Below are 18,335 nucleotides of genomic sequence, written 5' to 3'. Positions count from 1 at the left end.
ACTCAAGGACTTTTTAAAGGTAATTAATGAGCTTTACCAACCCTGGTTCTGTCGAAAATCACTGCAATGCAATTACAGGATGTACATTCAAATTCTGGATTTTCAGAGCTTTAGCACTAGTTAAATGTAATTTACCAGAAAATTTTCTGGTTTTGGAGAAAATATTCTGAGATATACTTTTATAAAAAAATATATATATTTACTATTTTATGCAAACATAACCAGATAAACAAAGAAGAAAGCCATTAAGTGATAAAAAAAAAGACAAACTGTGATATGGGCCTACTCCATTGTTATAAATCTAAAGATTTTTATCTGTACTATAGTAAATTGGTAAGGGAAAATTAAAAATGGTATAAAAATTTTGTAATAAAGTATTAATACAAAACACTATACATGCGTAGAAACCACCTACAGCACAGAAACATTGTTCTATCATCTTTGTATGTAAACCTATCTTTTATTATGTAAATGTATGTTGGGATTGGGAAAAAAAAAATTTCTGGTATATTATATTTTCATATTTTTACAGAAAATTTTCAGAACGGAAAATTATTTTTGGAAAATATTCCCACCCACATCTTTAGTACTAAGTACATATACATACACACATGTAATAAGTAACATTATTTCTTTATTTTATCATTTTAAATTGATAATTTTTAATATTTGAAATTTTTTTAAAATTTATCAGAATATATAAAAAATTTTATTTTTTATTTTGGTAACTTAAGTCTTTTGAACCCTTTGCTATACGTATTGACAGTTGTGAACTATCCGTTCACCATTCAGTGATAAGAATTTCGAGTAACCCTATTTTCACAAGGAAATGTCCGCTTCTCTCCCATAAAACCACGAGAGATAAAACATGCTTAATTTTTTCTACTTTACGGCTATAAAATGCTTACAACTTATTTCACAATCTCGCTAGTAAAAGTTTTTTTTACTAAGTATTTTGAACTCATAAAGACATTCATCTGGCTAAAGTTATGCCCTTCATGGCGATTCCTGGCATGGTATAAAACACATTTTGCAAATGGGAAATGTGGCGAAGTTGTCTCGGTCGGTCGGTCGGTTTTCTCGGGTGCTCTCCCGAACCCGAATCCATCAACGCTCCAATAGCATCTGTCTCGTTGCCTCCGGCGACCCCCAACGTCAAGGCCGGTGCGAGCTGTCACCTTGGGCATGAACTTCTTGGCGAGGTGCGAGCGGGCGGGCTTGGCGGCGGGCCTTGGGTCCTTCTCCCCCGAGTGCATGCGGTTCATGTGCTCCTTCAGCTTGTCCTTGCGCTTGAACTGCTTGCCGCAGTCGGCGCACAGGAACTCCCGGTGGTCCGAGTGCCTGCGCCACCGAACCTCCATTCACCTCCAGCACTCTCACGTCACCCCCACAGCTCACCGGACTTCAGACGTGACTGCCCGCCACAGTGAAAGGTCTTGCGTCCGGTCAGTGGCGTAGCCAGGATTTGATTATGGGGGTGTGCTAAGAAGCATGCAAACCCCCCCCCCCCCCCGTATTAAAGTTGGGGGGGCCGGGGAAAATTTGGATTTTAAGGTGTAAAATAGTGCTATTTTAGCAGTTTTCGGTTCTTAAATTTAAATATTGTAATGGTAAAAATTGTATTAATTTTAATATGACATTTGTTTGAGTGATGAATAAGAAATTAATTAAAGATTTGGTGCTAAGGGGGGGGGGGGGGTTTTGAACCCCTAACCCCCCCCCCCCCCCCCTGGCTTAGCCCCTTGGTCAGGTGTTGTACGGGTCCGCAACATTCCGCAATCCATCGCCGATGGAGCTGCCGGCGTTCGGATTTTCTCACGGCAGCTGACCTCGGGACATGAGGCGGCCGTACGGAACTGCCGGAGTTTTTTTTTTTTTAGTTCGGTCAGAACTCAGAACTTATCGCCACCTCCAGTTTTCATTTCACTATGGTGTTTCCTGTTTTCTAGCAAGTTACGTTCAACATTTTTACGCTCAGCATTTCTGCTAAAACTGCAAGTACCGCGACGTTCTACAATCTGCAAGGCAGCGGCCCCAAACAACCAGATGAAACACCTTTCACTGTAAACAGAGGAACCTTTGTAATATATTACTGAAAATAAACAAATTTCAAGTTGATCGACCATACTTATGTGCAAGATTTGAGAACAGGTTTGCAAAGAAATTTTTATGATGGCCCTTATCCTGAATATAGATTACATGGTCGCAACCCAAATCACACGTACAAGGAAAAGTACCAAGGATCAGGGAAACATGACCCTTATTACTCTGTAGAACACTCACTTTATGAGCATCGTGCAGTAAAACAAAAAAAAAATACACATATTTATTATTCAACTCTCACTAACAGAGTGGCAGCTGACAGGAATACTGTCTGGGAGCGATAAAGTAACCACACTAGGATAAGGCATATCAACATTGCAATTTAACTTTAAAAAGTAAATAATCAAACTGTACCTCGCATGTTGCTTTAGGTTACTTTAGGAAAATGAACTGGTAAAATAACTGTTTTACTTATAAACACAATGAAGTATATTTGGAAAATACTGCACAACAAAACACATTGTACAAAAAAAATATTATGAGTGAAACTGAATAACAAACTTCAGTTAAACTGTATGTTATAACTCTTCTGAAAATTAATTCAATACATAGAGCAAAAAAAAAAATTGTTGTCAATACTTCACCACCTAAAAGACAAACAATGAAGTTTACAACTTACAAGGAAACAAATTTTTTCGTAAAATGCAGTGCACACAGAAGGTAAAACATTACTTAAAAAAAGATAACATGCATATATGACTACGGTCAAGGTGTCCGAGGTCAGTTTTACAATCTAATACAAACTTTAGAAGCAGTGGTGCATTCCAGAACGATACAAAAAGATAAATCTAAGATTCACTTAAATGGAGTCAGATGATAGAATAATCTGCCTTTGAGCATCCTCAGATGTTTTTATCCTGGTAAAAGTAAAAGAGTGGTGGTTATGTTAGGTATGTAATACCATTGTCAGAGTAATAAAATTGTTGCCAAAATTTATTCTTTTTCATCCCCATGAAGGTAGATTTTACAACTTTAGGAGATCAAAACAAAAAAAAATTGTTATGTTAGTGATGTTTAAAATACTCTTAAATAATAAAAATTTATAAATCTGAAGTCTACCATGGCCCAGACAGACTACTGGTAGAGGTCAAAGACACAAGCGGGCTGATTCTAATATCAGTAAACAGAGCTGCACGGACGAAATAACCTATCATTTACAACCAAGTGAATAAAAAAACAAATATATATTTGTATTTACTAGAAGCTCGTTATGCATTTTATTATATTTTTTCAAAGAGACAATTTTTTTTAAAAAATCAACACACAAAATTACACATTACAACGGAGAAAATTATCTGACACAATAATTATAACATTATAACAGGGATTAGGCAAAATAACATTAAAAGCAACCATAAATTTATAACTTTAAATTGCTTCGACTGCAATAACATGACACGGTATGAACAAAAATTTAGAATGACACATTATAAAAAATATTATATTACTTTAAACAATATTGCAATTCAGTAACAATTACGTTCGTAAGAAAATATCCACGTAAAAACTCAAACCCTCTAAATAAATGCTATGTCCCACGGGCCCAAAGCCAAGAGTTATATAAACATATTAAAAGATGAGATAAAACATGAGATTAAATAAGAACATGAAATGTAAATCATTCCAGGGTTTCATTTAAACTTTAACATTACGGCACAATGCAAGCGTATACAAAAAGGTCAAAACACGACCACTATGCGGGTCAAACAGGCCGTAGAAGTTTTACGAGCTGCCCAATGCAAGGGAACAATTCAAAAGTTTCAGCTCAAAAATAGGACACACATGTCTAGCATCCCCACAAGGTGTTTACTCCAACTGAGAAGTTGCACGAGACAACTGAGAAGTTGCACGAGACAACTGCGAACTTCGGACGTGTTTGAAACTGTTCTGGCATCCAACTCCATGTCAGTGAATCATAGGATTCCCATATCGAAACCCATAATATCAAAGACTTCAAAGAGGACCACAGAAATCAAGTAGTGTAGGCTCTTAGGTAGTCGTCGCAAACATTCACCTACACTGAACCTGGTGACAGTTTAGGAGATTCTACATAAACTGATGTGGTTCATCATAGCAAGCTTATGAAACAAAAGGCCATAAATAATGAGTGCTATGATGTTACTATACCACAGATCGTTTAGCAACCCAAAACCATGCTCATCTTGTTTGTTACTTTAATATGAAAATGGACACCATTGCATCTAACACGAGACAAGTTAGTGTTTTAATACTCTTGGATTCCTGAGATCAAAGAGGGAATTCAAATTAACCTAAAATAACACTTATACCATATTCTGTAGTCATTCGCACATGCTAAAACAAAACAATAATAATCAGGTTAAACTGAAGTAAAACAGCAACCAATTTCAGGAAATTTTAAAACTGAATATTTAAGTTTCTTATATCACAGAGTTTTTTTTCATATAATAGGCCAAACAAAACATAACAGCTAGATATTAGAGATAATGTTCACATGATGTTAGTGGACAGCGTCCATAGCTTTATATATTTATGTGCGCTATAAACTTAAAGAGAGGCGTCAAAAATCAAAAAGTGAATCAGCAATAGGGGTCTGTAAATTACTACAGTTTCATGACTTCCTGAACTGTTACTGTTTGTTTCTGGCCTTTTTTTCAATGATTTGTGACTAGTCGTTTAGTTATGTTTTTTTCCGTGACTCTAAATACTTGCAGACACACAGAGTACCCTGTACGTGCCTAGGTGACATGCAAACCAAGAGAGAAGACTAACTTGCATTACCTGAGCATGTGCATTTTAAGTTTGTCCAGGGTCGGGAACTGTTTGGGACAGTATGAACACTTGTGCTTGCGATCACAGTGGAATGCTCGGATGTGCTTTCTGATCACACTGTACTCATCAAACACCTAGTAGAAACAACCAAAACAAAGAAGGACCGGTGATTGATACAAAAAACACATTCAGGCAGCAAAAACACTGACAAACAATTACAATACTAAAATGCTAAAATAAAAGAATCAAATGTCACAGCATAGCAATTTTTGTTTATAAATATTTATTAATTTAATCAGACGTCACCCAACAGCTATGTGCAAATCACAGTAATATTTCTACGTAAAATTATAAAAATCAATCCATGTAAACAAAATGTAAGATAGTTTAAAGTTTTTGATTCTTTGATACAATATTTCATATTTAAGTTTTCCACCATGATGCATACTTTCAGTGCTTAATAGTAAAATAATCTGAGATAATATTACTATTTGGTACGTTTCTACGTGTCAGGTGAGAGTCAAGAGATGGCTAGGTAAAAGAATTGTCAAGCAATACCCTAATAATAAGTAAAAAGGTGTAAAAAAAAGCATAGTCTACATTTGCAATTGTTAAAATACATAAATTTATCTAAAACAATAATAATTAGGGATGTGCGAAAGTGACTTAATCTACACGAAATGAAAGTAAAAGAAAATTTATCAAGTTTCGCGAAAGTGAAACGAAAATGAAGTTTTCTATGAGATAAATATATTCTTAACGAAAGTTAAGCGAAATTTTTTTAATTAACAAAGAAAAAAAGTGCCCCAAAATTTGCTCTTCAGTAATAAATTCTATTACATAAATCATTTTGGTGCCTTTTGATGTATATATAAATATTACTATTTAATATAATCAACATCCACCCCAGACCACACAACACAGCCCCATGTCACTCGTAAATTTCAAGAAGCAATCCAGATCTTGCAGCGACAGACTATTTCCTTTACAGTCGTAATGTTGCAGTCTATGATAATATATTTATCACGTGCATGGTACTGATGAAAAAACACGTGACTACTGCGGAACGGCCACCATCTTGCACCACTGTCACACATGGCTAGCTCAGGAAGCTGTAAACCAGGCAAAGGGACATGGTCAAAACAAAACATAACAAATGGTTGCTGCCAAGTGGTCATTACACGCAGTGACTTGTTGACCTTTTTGTCTAATTGGCTGTATATTATGAGGATTTTATATGCCAGACAGAGTATGTAAAATTTAAATAAAGCCAACGACAATGTTCTTGTTTGGCCGTGCGCGAATAAAAGTAGGTACGTTTTTTGGTTATGTGTATACTGTAAATACTAAATAGTGTACTAACAGTTCTGGAATGTATGTTTTACGAATATAGCACTACACTACTGTTTGAAAGCAAATGAATCAGGTAATTTTTCAAATATTGCATGATTTTGTTTTGATTTGATACCTAGGCCTTCTGTAATCACGTTTGAATTTTGTTTACTTTATCGGCCATGTTTGTTCAAATTATGATTTTACCGTATTTTCATTAGCGTGAGTTTTTTTTCATCACCACGTTAATTAATCTTAATGGAAATATTTTTTTATAATTAATGTCTTTATATGATATGTATTTGTTATTAAGTTATTAGTAATAACATGCAAATCATATAAAGACATTACAGTAGAATCTCAGTGCTAAGTACTTACAGGGACCTCAAGTTTTTGTACTTAGTAATGAAACATACATACATACATATCATCTTTACAAAGAGAAAAAAAAATATATAAAAATAGCTACAGTAGAGCCGCAATGCCATATGTATTCGCAACTGCGACTTGCTTTCTCCCCTTGTCTAGTTCTCTGAGTATATCCACTTTTTCCTTAAGCGTTAATTGCTTTCGTTTCTTTTTATCTCCAGGATCATTCATATCGTAGCACAAATACAATGCGGTGTCTAAATAACGTAACCTGAAAATAAACTCAACAATAACAATAAACAATCCCGGCACATTAGGGATGGGGAATATTTACTGTACCGGTGACTTTGTCACGGCGACTGCAATGTCACGTGTCACGGTGGTGACTTTAGCTATAAGTAACAGGGCCAATGTCACGTCTCTTCGCGCTTGTCGCTGCGATGCGTGTCACGGGTCACGTGTCGCTACGAGTGTGTCACCGCGGTGCGAGTCGCTGCGGCGTGGGTCGCAGGTCGCTAAGAGTAACGGCGCGGTTGGCATGTCACGGGTCACGTGTCGCTGCAGAGCGTGTCACTGGCGCAAGTCGCTGCGGGCGTGTCACTGCGGTGCGAGTCACAGGTCCCTAAGAGTAACGGCGCCGTGAAATTAATGGTGACTTGTCGCAGCAGCAACACGTGACACACGAGTACTTTCTCGGCGAGGTATGTGACACTGGTGTGTCCAGTTACTCTGTCCAAAATCATTAAATGATTCACAAATTTTGTGAATCTGAACTAAATGTTATTGTCTAAATTAAAAAAAAAAAAAAAAGCCAAACAAACACTGTTAATTCGGTGAAGTAGGATATTGCCAAGTTTTCGTGTTTTGCGTATTATTAAAAAAATGTGATGATTAATGTTATATTTTAATAAAAAATATTTTATTTAAAAATATTTATAAATAATATAGAAGATATTTATTTAATGTGTAAAAATGCATAGTTAATAATTCCAATAAACTATGAACTAATTTGGTTTATCAATGATTACATGTTGTATGTCACATATATAAAAATATACAATTATTAGGAGATTATGTTACACTATATTTAATAATAAAAAAACTCCGGTTTTACATTTTAGCAACAAGGTCACTAACAGTGAAAATGTCACGGTGACTTGACCCTGTGACTTTCATGTCACTGGTCACGGCGTGTCACAGGAACAAAATTTGTCACTGCTCCCATCACTACGGCACATACATCAAATAGTATTTTTAGCGTAGCGTAACACTTAATTAATACTTCTCTCAAACTTCCGTCTGTCGATGTATCGAATGGTGTTGTGTTGCTCACGTCGCATACTACGTACGGTATAATCTATGGTAGTGCGCGCAACTGTTTGTTAACTTTGTTTTGAGAATTTAGAGGTTAGAAAATACGTTGCGGTGGTATTTGTGTACCGTATCTTTGTTCTACAACATTAATCATTTTGCTGGAAATTTATTTACCAGTTTAAGTAAATTTTGGTGTAGTAATGCCACGCTACTAGTAGAATTTATACGTTATACTGAAAATATGATACTTTAAACTGAAACCGTTTTGCATGGCGAAGATACGATTTTTGGCGGGGACTTAAAAAAAAATATGTTAAAGTGAAATATACGTTATAATGAGGTACGTTATTGTACCAGTATTCTACTGTACATTTTTATTAAATTACGAGTTCTTTTTCAACTAGAACAAACGAATTTCGGTAAGCTATTGAACTTTCGTTTGGCTCGAAATATTTCGCTAAAAACGAACTTCGACAGATGAAATTCTTACCGAAATCGAAAATGAAAGTGGCAAAATTTCGATTTCGGTTTCGGTATACCGAACATTCGCACAACCCTAGTAATAATTGCATTATAAGTATAAAAACAGAACAAAATAAATTAATATAATCATCTTCCAAGAATTTTGTAGATTACTGTTAAGACTATAGGGCTCTTAACATTAGAAATTAGACAGCTTTTCAGTCTTGCAACCAATAACGTAAAAACCATTAATATTTTCAGCATGTTTGTAATAATTTAACACATACATAATTGACCAAATTTTAAGATGACTAGTGATAATAATAATAAAACACTTAATTACAACCAATAATGAATAGTTCAAGAATGAATAGTTTTGAATTAAAACATTTTTTAATATGATATATTAAATTATGTAATCAATTAAACATTTTTTCATAATAATACAATATCATCTGATACCACACAAATTATGTGTGCTTACAATGAAAGGAAATCTACACTAATATTATAAAGAGGAAAGATTTGTATTTTTGTGTGTATGTTTGTAATGAATAAACTCAAAAACTACTGTGCCGATTTCAAAAATGTTTTCACCATTAGAAAGCTACATTCACCCTGAGTAACATAGGCTATATTATTGCTAGAAAAGATAAGGAATCCTTACTAAAACTTTAGCAACGTAACCCAAGGTGTACTAAAAATAATGCCATAAAACATCTTACGTCGCATGCGCTGCGGAAACTACAAAGCTGTGTGATGTGTAAATTTTCTTTTAAAGGCTTTATAAACATTATAACCTTCATTGTTCGTCTCCGTCGCCGCAGTGTACCGTTTACAAAAACCTAGCCAGCGCTCGTTGCAATCATTACTGTTTGGTTATGTTGCTTCCCGTATAGAGCGCGCACACGTAGTAGAATATTGATATCTCGCCGATTGCATGCAACGTGCGCTCTCTATGCGGAACTGAGTTAACTACATTTGATATCCTGCTCACTCGTGGTGTTTACTACGGTAGTGACGCGTTTGTTCGGCTTGCATTTGGATCACAGATTTTGTTTTTCTATTTAAAGTTTGTTTTTCTATTTAAAGTTGAAGAAAGGTTTTTGTTGCATGACTTATTACATAAAATTGTTTGGCGTGCGCTTTTATACTTCACTTTGTAAATAAACGTACTTTCCATGAATGGTTTTTGTTTTTATGAATACTTTATCTAACAAAAAAATTTTTTTCCCCGCATAATGGTTGCATCCCTTCTTTTCAAATTTGATTTTAGAATAAAATGTGCAACGATTATGCGACAAAACACGATATTTTGCTTATGTAGTGAACTTTTGCATAATGTATTCAAATTCAAATTTGCAACCGATCCAACTGGCAGATGTTCTTTTATTATTCACAAACCCACCTGTAGTTATAAATGAGCACCAAGATTGTAAGTTTTTATAATGCTGGCCAATGTGCTTGTCAAATACAAAACACTTAAAATGCCAAACATAAATTCACATTGAAATAAAAAGTATTTTAAATTTCCCTTAATATAGGTGCCAAAAAACTATACTTTGGCCAAAATATTTTAACTAAAATTTATGTCTCACAAGGTGCTTAGGCATCATGTTATTTTTTTTTCATTAAAAAATTAAAAAGTTTAACAATGAAATAGTATATTTTCTTGCACCAAGCCACTGAAGAAGAACTTCTCACTGGCATCTCACTAAACAGTTGGCACAATTTGGTGTTTACAACTCCTTTGGCAACATTATGTTTCATATGTCTTTATAAAGTATCAGTTTGTTCAAAACACAACCACTATTAAAATAAACATTTATTAGAAAATTTGACAAAATTTGAGTAAAATATCACTGAAGAACCATAGTAAATATAACAGTGTGGAAATAAGCTGTTTAATATGATTATGTAACTATCTAACATACAATAATTTAGGACTCTACCCAAAATTTTTAATTATCTGGACAATCACTCCCTAATAAGCTATGTAATAATTTAAATTCCAACAAATACAACGAAACTCGTCTAATATAGTCCAATGTTTCAGTCTTGCCTTTTCCTCCAAAAGATTTAAGTTATTATTTTGTAACAACCCAGATTACAGCCTTCCTCATACATTCCAGTAATAATAATTTGTTATAAATTTTTTTTGTCAAACTTCAGGTTATATGTATAATTTTTTCCTTTCAAAGTTATTATGAACATAATTCTCTGGGTTTATTGTTCTTATTTTTAAAATTCATAAGTTTAATTTTTTAAGTTTTTTTTTTTTTGCGATCTTTTTTGTGTGGGAAGGCGTGCTGACGTAATTCTCCTTCGTTTTTCCACAACCGAGGCTTTGTTTCACACGCTAGGCGTGTGAGCCACGGTCACGGGAGTGAGAGAGAAAGATACAAAATCGCTGCGTCGTGGGAACAGAAGCAAGCATTTCGCGGAAGCCTCTGTTGCCATGCGCCGTGATTGGCTGACAATTACGTCAGCGGGCCCAGGACACTGCCCGCACAAAGGGAAAGAAGGCTGTAAAATTCAGTCAATGTCCGAGCACCGGACCGGACGATCATTGTTCGAGCACCAGGTCGAGCAGGCCGTGGACGGACGATGACATTATATTACTTTTTTTTGTACCGTTTAATTTTTTTTTTTTAATTATCTTGTGCGGAATATATATTGTGATTGTTACATGAATAAAAAAAGAACAGGTAATACATCAAACATTTGAGTTAGAATTAATTTGCGAACTGCCACATAACCTGTATGTTCCACTCATCATCTAATTTTGAGCTAGCCGCAGGTGGTGAGTGGTGACAATTTCCCATGTCATAAGTTGCTCAAAATCTTTATTTCCCACATTCTTTTTAGATTGAAATGATTTTTTATAAGAAAATTACTGTTAACTTCTTTATTTACACAAAATATATAGTTGTTTAAGGTATAAATTTGTTTTCCGACACATTTTCAAATGTTACAATCTCAACCTGTTCCTCTACTAGTGTGTAAAGCATATGAAAATGTAGCCAATGCTGGTTGGTTTGTTTTACATAGATATGTCAAGATATCAGGACAAAATTACGTAAAAAAAGGAGGGGGGGAGTTAATATATATATATATTAATATATCACTATAATTGAAACAATGAGGAGCTTAATAAAATGTCAGAGACGTAAAAGTTTTTATTAATTAATTAACTAAATCTTAATTATTTCACACTGTGAAAAAATTAAATCCATCCAGTATTAAGATTCTTTACGATTGTGTTCAAAGTTGGACATGAAAATTCAGTTCTTAGGCAAAAGATGTTTTTATAGTGAGATTTTCTGACACAAAACAATTCTTTTTTGGTCTTTGCGTATAATCACATATTAATTAATTATTTTTTGATTTTTGTTAGCAAATAATTCTATTAAATGAACACAGCCATTATCTAACCTTTTTTCACCTTTAAGAATAGAAAAGTAACAAATGTTTTCGCATTCAGTGCTGCTGACTGACTAATACAAAACATTTCTATTGCAGTAATATGAGCATCACAGAGCATGTAAAAGACACCATATTTACAAATTTGTTAGCTGGTTCATAAACTAACTAGCTGACGAACCACACTTCGCTACGGCAGTCTACGCATAGCATTTACACACGTGCCCTGCTCAAGGGTATGCCTCTACGCACCTCCAACAACAACAAACAAAAAAAAAACTGAATAGAATATTTAAAATAAACTTATTAAAAAAAATTATAAAAAAAAATTAATAGGAAGAAATGTAAACCAAATGTACCATCTTGGATTCATTAGTTTTTAAAAACCTTCAAATTCATATTTATTTAACAAACAATACTGGGTTGATATGATGGCAAAGCTGAACACAGAAATACCGAATTAAGACCCGAAAGCGAATGAGGGGTCATCAACGCAGTAGCTGTCGCCAGGAAACGAAGAAAGCACAATAAACAATGAAACAGCTGCCGCCATGGAGATCTGGATGAAGTGGGAAAATATTTCTTATAAAATTAAACAAAAAAGAATAATGTTTCAAATGCAAATTAGGTGCCTTCTGGAAGATCCATGTATCAAATTTCATGGCTCTGGCCTTGCTGTCTCCGTGCTATGCGAACTAAATGCAGATAAACTCCTCCTTTCACTAATATATAGTATTTGTGTAACTAGCAGTAATGTGCTGAAACAAAACATTTTTAAACAACTATATAGAACAAACTAATTAACAAGTTATATTCCCATTTTATATGATGTACCTAAATAAGTGAGAAAAGTAAAACGTGCTTACCTTTTTGCACTGAGGACATGTGTACATCCCATTCACAGAATGAATGAGTACGTGCTCTTTCAAGTCAAGGAGTTGACCGAAGATTTGCTTGCAAATGGGACATTCATAAACCTTCTTGCCTGTTAAAAAAATTATATACATATATATATATATATATATATATATATATAGAATAGGTTTCATTAATCATTTTAACTCCCACATAATTCTTCAGAACAATATCTCTCACTCTCAATGTGAGAAAAATTTGCCTTTCCTCTGATAAAATTATTTCCTCAATTTAAATATCAAACAGCCAAATATGTTCTAATTATTAAACGTGCAGTATTGTATCACACAGACAAAACAATTTTTTTTTTATAAAATAATAAATAAATAAATAATTGCAGTGCACAAAATTAACATGTTTATACTATGTGCTACAATAAACATGAGAGTTTTAAGTTTTGCAGAGGGAAATGAATTTCCTCACACATGCTTCTTCAATATGTGACAAAAGGTTTTCAAACTATAATTGCACATCCAGTCTACGCTCAGCCACAAAAGACATCCACACAGTTTGTTAAAACTAGGGCTGTACCCCCCTCAGAATTGGAATCTGTTTGAGAGGAACTTGTTATTTGTATTATTATATTTCCAATTGCTATATTCCACAAAAATAAGGTATATACCCAAATAAACCATGCATAATTTTTCCTAAACTGTATGTTGAAAAAGCATGGTGCAAGACTTATTCAAAACTTGGTAACACTGCGTGGCAACCCTGCATAGCCTAGTTCTGTCAAGCTTCAAAGTTCAAAGTTGGTTAACCTGCTGTTGCTTATGGATGACGGCCATCTTGCATGAGGTTTGAGAGACTGTGTTTCTGTGAGAAAGACGATGCACTCATAAGTGAGGTTTGCGGTCGCAATCTTTTACAGTCACTGAAAAACATAAAATAATTAAAAGATCTTGCGAAAGGGATAAAACTTGCTGTAAAAAGAAGATACGTTGTCACGGTTGACTTGAGGATAGGAATAAGTTTTTTCTTAAGTTGTTTGAAAATTAGATTTCTGCTGTGTGTTGTCATTTTATTTTGGAAATAATTTTATAAAATTATAAATTGTCTTAAAGGTTTTTTTTGTAAACAAATAGCAGTCCTTGTACTGACATCTGCCAGTTGTTTAATTCAGCAAGCCTTATTGTCGCTACTAGTACCAATAAATGTAGCATTTTTTCCAGTAATATGTCACGTAAATACAAATCTCTTATATCAGGCAGTAGAGACGTTAAACTGAATCCATTTCCGTGAGCTTGGAGCCAATCTTGATGATGTGTTTCAAGTCCGTAGATGCCAGAAGTTACCATGACAATGGAAAGACTCCGCTTATCGCGCAATGACTATTGAAGGGGTGGCAAATGAGAGTTAAGTAGGACAAAAAACACAAAGATACAGAAAATAAGTACGGAAATACAAAAGGGCAGGCCTGCCGTTTTTACGGATTTTATCCGTTTTCACGGATATTTGAAGCTTAAAACGGACTAACGGATAAACGGCGACATTCACGGATATTTACGATGCTTCGCCGATATTTTCATTTTTGAATTTCGTTCGTGTAAATATTTACATTCAACTACCTATTTGAAGTTGTCAAACCATACAAGCATCCAACAGTAAAGCAAACACTCACATTACGTGTAGCGCCATGGAACTTCCAATCGTTTAACCACAAACCAAAAACATTTACTCCCAAATAGCATTTCATGAAGTACAATATCTATGGTTTCGGGGTAAATGTTTTTTGTTTGTTGAGTTAAACGCTAAGAAGTGTCATGGCGTCAGTAAACACTGGTATTTTTTGCCGTTACAATGTTTTAGGTGCGGAATTTGTTTACAAACTTCTTACGCGATTTAAGTAGTAGTTTTGGTCTTGGCTGATTGTGATGGAGAAAAAACGAAAGGCTTCGCCGGACAGGTCACTTTATAAACAGCGTTATCGTAAAGAATGGGAGCAAGAATTGAAATGGTTGAGGCGTGGCAAAACGGAATTTTCCGCCGTTTGTTCGACTTGCAACTCGGAACTGAACGTGACAAAGGGCGGCTTGAAGACACTAATTCATGCGAAAAACCAACGAGCTGCTGATCAGAGTTGTTCTTTGACGAGCTTTGTAACCAAACCAAACAAAATAATTGATGCGGAACTGTTATGGGCGAATTTTGTTTGTGAAAACAATTTATCTGTGAAACTTGGTGATAATTTCATGAAACTTGTCCCGCAAATGTTTCCAGATAGTGAAATTGCAAGAAACTTTCCTTGTCCTCGCACTAAAACTAGCCATATAATTATTCAATCGTTGGGTACATCAGCTGCAGATTATGTTACCTATGCAATGAAAACACAATTTTTCACACTGATGATTGATGAATCAACTGATGTTACAGTCACTAGGCAGGTTGTAGTGTTAGCAAGGTTCTTTCCATCTGAGATTGTTGAAACTCATCTGTACAAAGTAATGGCTTTGAGTGGTGCTGCAACTGGAGAAAATCTGCTGTGGAAAGGGTTTTTTCTGCAATCTCAAGATGGTTAAAACTGTTCACAGATCGTCAATGGAATCACCAATGTTAAATGCGCTGTTGCATTGCAGAATGAGAACATCTGCAGGTCTGGCTTTCAAGCCCACTGACGAGATGCGGAAAAGAGCACAGAACATAAAAAAGTAGCTAAGTTAATGATGTGAAATACATTTGTTTTTTTAAACTTGTAAATAACTTCAGTTGCATGGATGTATTTATAGTTTGTAAATAAGAAAAGCACCAAAGCCTATACTGAAGAGAAATTTTTAAATTACTTTTCATTTTATTGTGATACCAACTATTAGTTTTGTAATGTAAGTGGCAAATCTTAAAATTTTTTTTACATTCAATTGATTTTTTTAAATTATGTTTTGGAATGCAATGTATATTTAAAATTACCGCGAAAAATAAATTACGGCTATAAATATTACAGGATTTTTAAATGCTGTAAAGAGGAATTAGGAACCTAATTTGGTGGCAGGCCTGGCATAAAGTGTCACAGTATGAAATGAATGGGAAAACATGTTTTCCACTGCTTTGTAAACTTGTAAAGGCAATGCTCATTCTTCCACACAGCAATGCAGGGGTGGAAAGGATATTTAGTAAGCTCAACCTTATCAAGACAGCGCACAGGTCATGTCTTGAATCGCCAATGCTAAATGCTTTGTTGCATATCTCTTCTAGGAAGAATATGGCAGAATTCCAGCCAACAGAAGAAATGAGGAATAGGGCAAAACAACTGAAAAAGTGATATTTAAATACTGCCAGTGGTGTAGTGTAGGCTACGTTTGTGTGTAAATACTTGTATAAAGTGTTAAAAATTGAATTGTTTTGATTGAAGTATAGTTACGTACATTATGATCAAGTAATTTTCATAAAAATTGCATATTTTTTTGTATTTTTTAATGTACAGGATTTTACAGGATATTTTATATTCAAAACAAGGATATTACAGGATATTTCACATTTCAATCAAGGATATTGTTTTCAAAGTGGTGGCAGCCCTGCAAGAGGGGGTTGTGCAAGCAATGCAGGCATAGTGGCAAATCAATAATGTAATGTACGGCAGCTGAATGCAATGAAGTGTGCGGTAATAGATTATCCAGCTCCGTTTAAGGGAGTACAATTCCCACTTTTTTGTTTTGTTTGGATGAGTTTAAAATTGTTTCAGTTTGAGGCTTCAATTTATTTCTAATTTAAAATAATTTTTAAGTAGCTTTGTTATTTTAATTAATTTTATAAAATATGTAAATTGATTTTTACCTTCTACTTCTTTAAAAGGTAGTGTTTGCATAACAGAGAACATGCTAAAAAGTAAAAACCATTTATAAAACAATAATTACTAATTTTTTTTTATATTCACCCATTATGCAAAATCCTTAGAAAATATGGTGTTGGTAAATATTAAATAAAATTTAAGCTTGACTTCCATTACAATTTTAACCAATCTAAAAAAACACTTAAACAAAACTTTATCTAAATACTGTATACCCTGTTTATGAAAAAAGAGCACAGATCTGACAGAATATTCCAGTTACAGCATATGAAGGTATAAACAAACTCCAACAGAGGCAGGAAAGTAACAGTAGTATCATGATCCAAGTGACATGAGTTGAGAACAGAAAGTTAAGTTGAACAGAAGCAGCTTACAAACCTGTGTGTATCTTGATGTGGCATGCCAGCGCAGAGTTATTCAAGAAACGCTTGAAGCAGACATCGCACTGAAGGGGCTTAGTCTCTTCAGAGCCGTGAACCAACATGTGGCGCTGCAACGATAAAACCAGTGTGTTGACAAATGATAACAAACATTGTTAACTATAGTGGCAAATCCAGAACCTGAAGGAGGCAGATTGAGTTTAAAACCAGGACTTCCATTCCCTTACTTCAGAAATTTCCCCTGAATTTTTCCTGTTGACCCCATCCTAACAGTTTATTCCTGTTTCACCGACTATCAAGATAACAGCTTTATTACAATACCCATTACTGTGAGAACCCATTACAACAAACAATCGTAACATTCAGAACTAACAAGTAAGTTTTTTCCACCACAACACAGCTTGCACCGTAATCACTTCCATCAACTATATGTTACAAGCACTGTCAGTCTGAAAAAGAAACTGAATAAATTAATGTGATAAAACTTTGAAATTATACCAATATTTACTGTGTTCTGGCCAAATACTAAGGATTATTGAACGTGCTTTAAATTAACACTCAGAGTACTGTATCACCTAGTTTAATTTGAATTTTTGAATAAAATAAATTCTGATTTTAGAAGACTCTAGATGGTATGAAAAAGAAATATTAATGATAAAGTTTTGTAACAAAACTGAGCATAATCATTGCACCCTGTGCCCCTTGTGTAGTTAAATAAACTTTATCCATGGTTATGAAAATTCTGTAATCTGCATCAAGTGGGCGAAACAGTAACTACCGTTTACTCAGAGGACACAAGGGAGCAACAAAAATTTTTAGTTAGTTCTCACAAAGGGAACTAGGAAGGCGGATCGTATTAGAAGTAAAAGACAAATATGTTTGCTTAAAGTTAACCCTTTTTTTTTGTTAATTAAAATCTGCATTATATTATTTTGATGTTCTTTGAAATTACAAAATTACAATTATTGGAATTAATAATTAATTATTTTAAAGGGGGCCCGGGCCATTTGAAGTCATTAGTTACAATTTTATGATACATTTCATTAATGAGACTATGAAAATAACCATAATAGTTTTAACATTAATAAATTTAATAGTTATGAAAAAAACATTAATTGCTCTGATTGGTGCTGGAGTACATATTCAAAATATTGCATAGCGGACTGTTCACTGGCGGAGCATAATTAGGAGGTTCTGGGCTTCAATCTCCAAAGGATCGGCGTAAATTTGGTAGACTAAGTCTTGAAAGGAAACTTCACCCGAGTCTTGAAACATTTCTTGAACCAAGTCCTGAACCCCACTGGAACCAAAAGGGAATTCAGTGGTCAAGAATAGTAAACTAATTAAGTTAGGGCAAAAGGATAATGGGGAGGCAACAATTGTCAAACAGGACGTTGACTTTTCCACATACCGATCTGGGGTTGGAGTAGAGTGAAGTGAAGTCAATCCCCGAAAGGGAGGCGGCGCGGGTAGTCGGGGTGAACCGTCGCGAAACATTATACAAA

General features: G+C 34.5%; 1 protein-coding gene across 2 annotated transcripts in view; it reads right to left on the bottom strand.

The window, feature by feature from the left end:
• Nucleotides 1–18,335, bottom strand: part of LOC134541229 (PR domain zinc finger protein 10-like) — a 119,073-nt gene that overhangs the window by 35,220 nt on the left and 65,518 nt on the right. For both annotated transcript variants that reach the window (XM_063384494.1, XM_063384495.1), the window contains 4 exons: nucleotides 16,829–16,940; nucleotides 12,621–12,739; nucleotides 4,864–4,988; nucleotides 1,179–1,341 (listed from right to left, as the gene is read on the bottom strand). In XM_063384494.1, the coding sequence (XP_063240564.1) occupies nucleotides 1,179–1,341; nucleotides 4,864–4,988; nucleotides 12,621–12,739; nucleotides 16,829–16,940 (519 nt within the window). The remainder of the gene's footprint in view (nucleotides 1–1,178; nucleotides 1,342–4,863; nucleotides 4,989–12,620; nucleotides 12,740–16,828; nucleotides 16,941–18,335) is intronic.

The sequence above is a fragment of the Bacillus rossius genome, chromosome 18 (genome assembly GCF_032445375.1).
Source record: "Bacillus rossius redtenbacheri isolate Brsri chromosome 18, Brsri_v3, whole genome shotgun sequence".
Classification (NCBI taxonomy): Eukaryota; Metazoa; Arthropoda; class Insecta; order Phasmatodea; family Bacillidae; genus Bacillus; species Bacillus rossius.
Note: the sequence above shows the minus strand (reverse complement) of the source record. Positions and strands in the feature narration are given on the sequence as shown.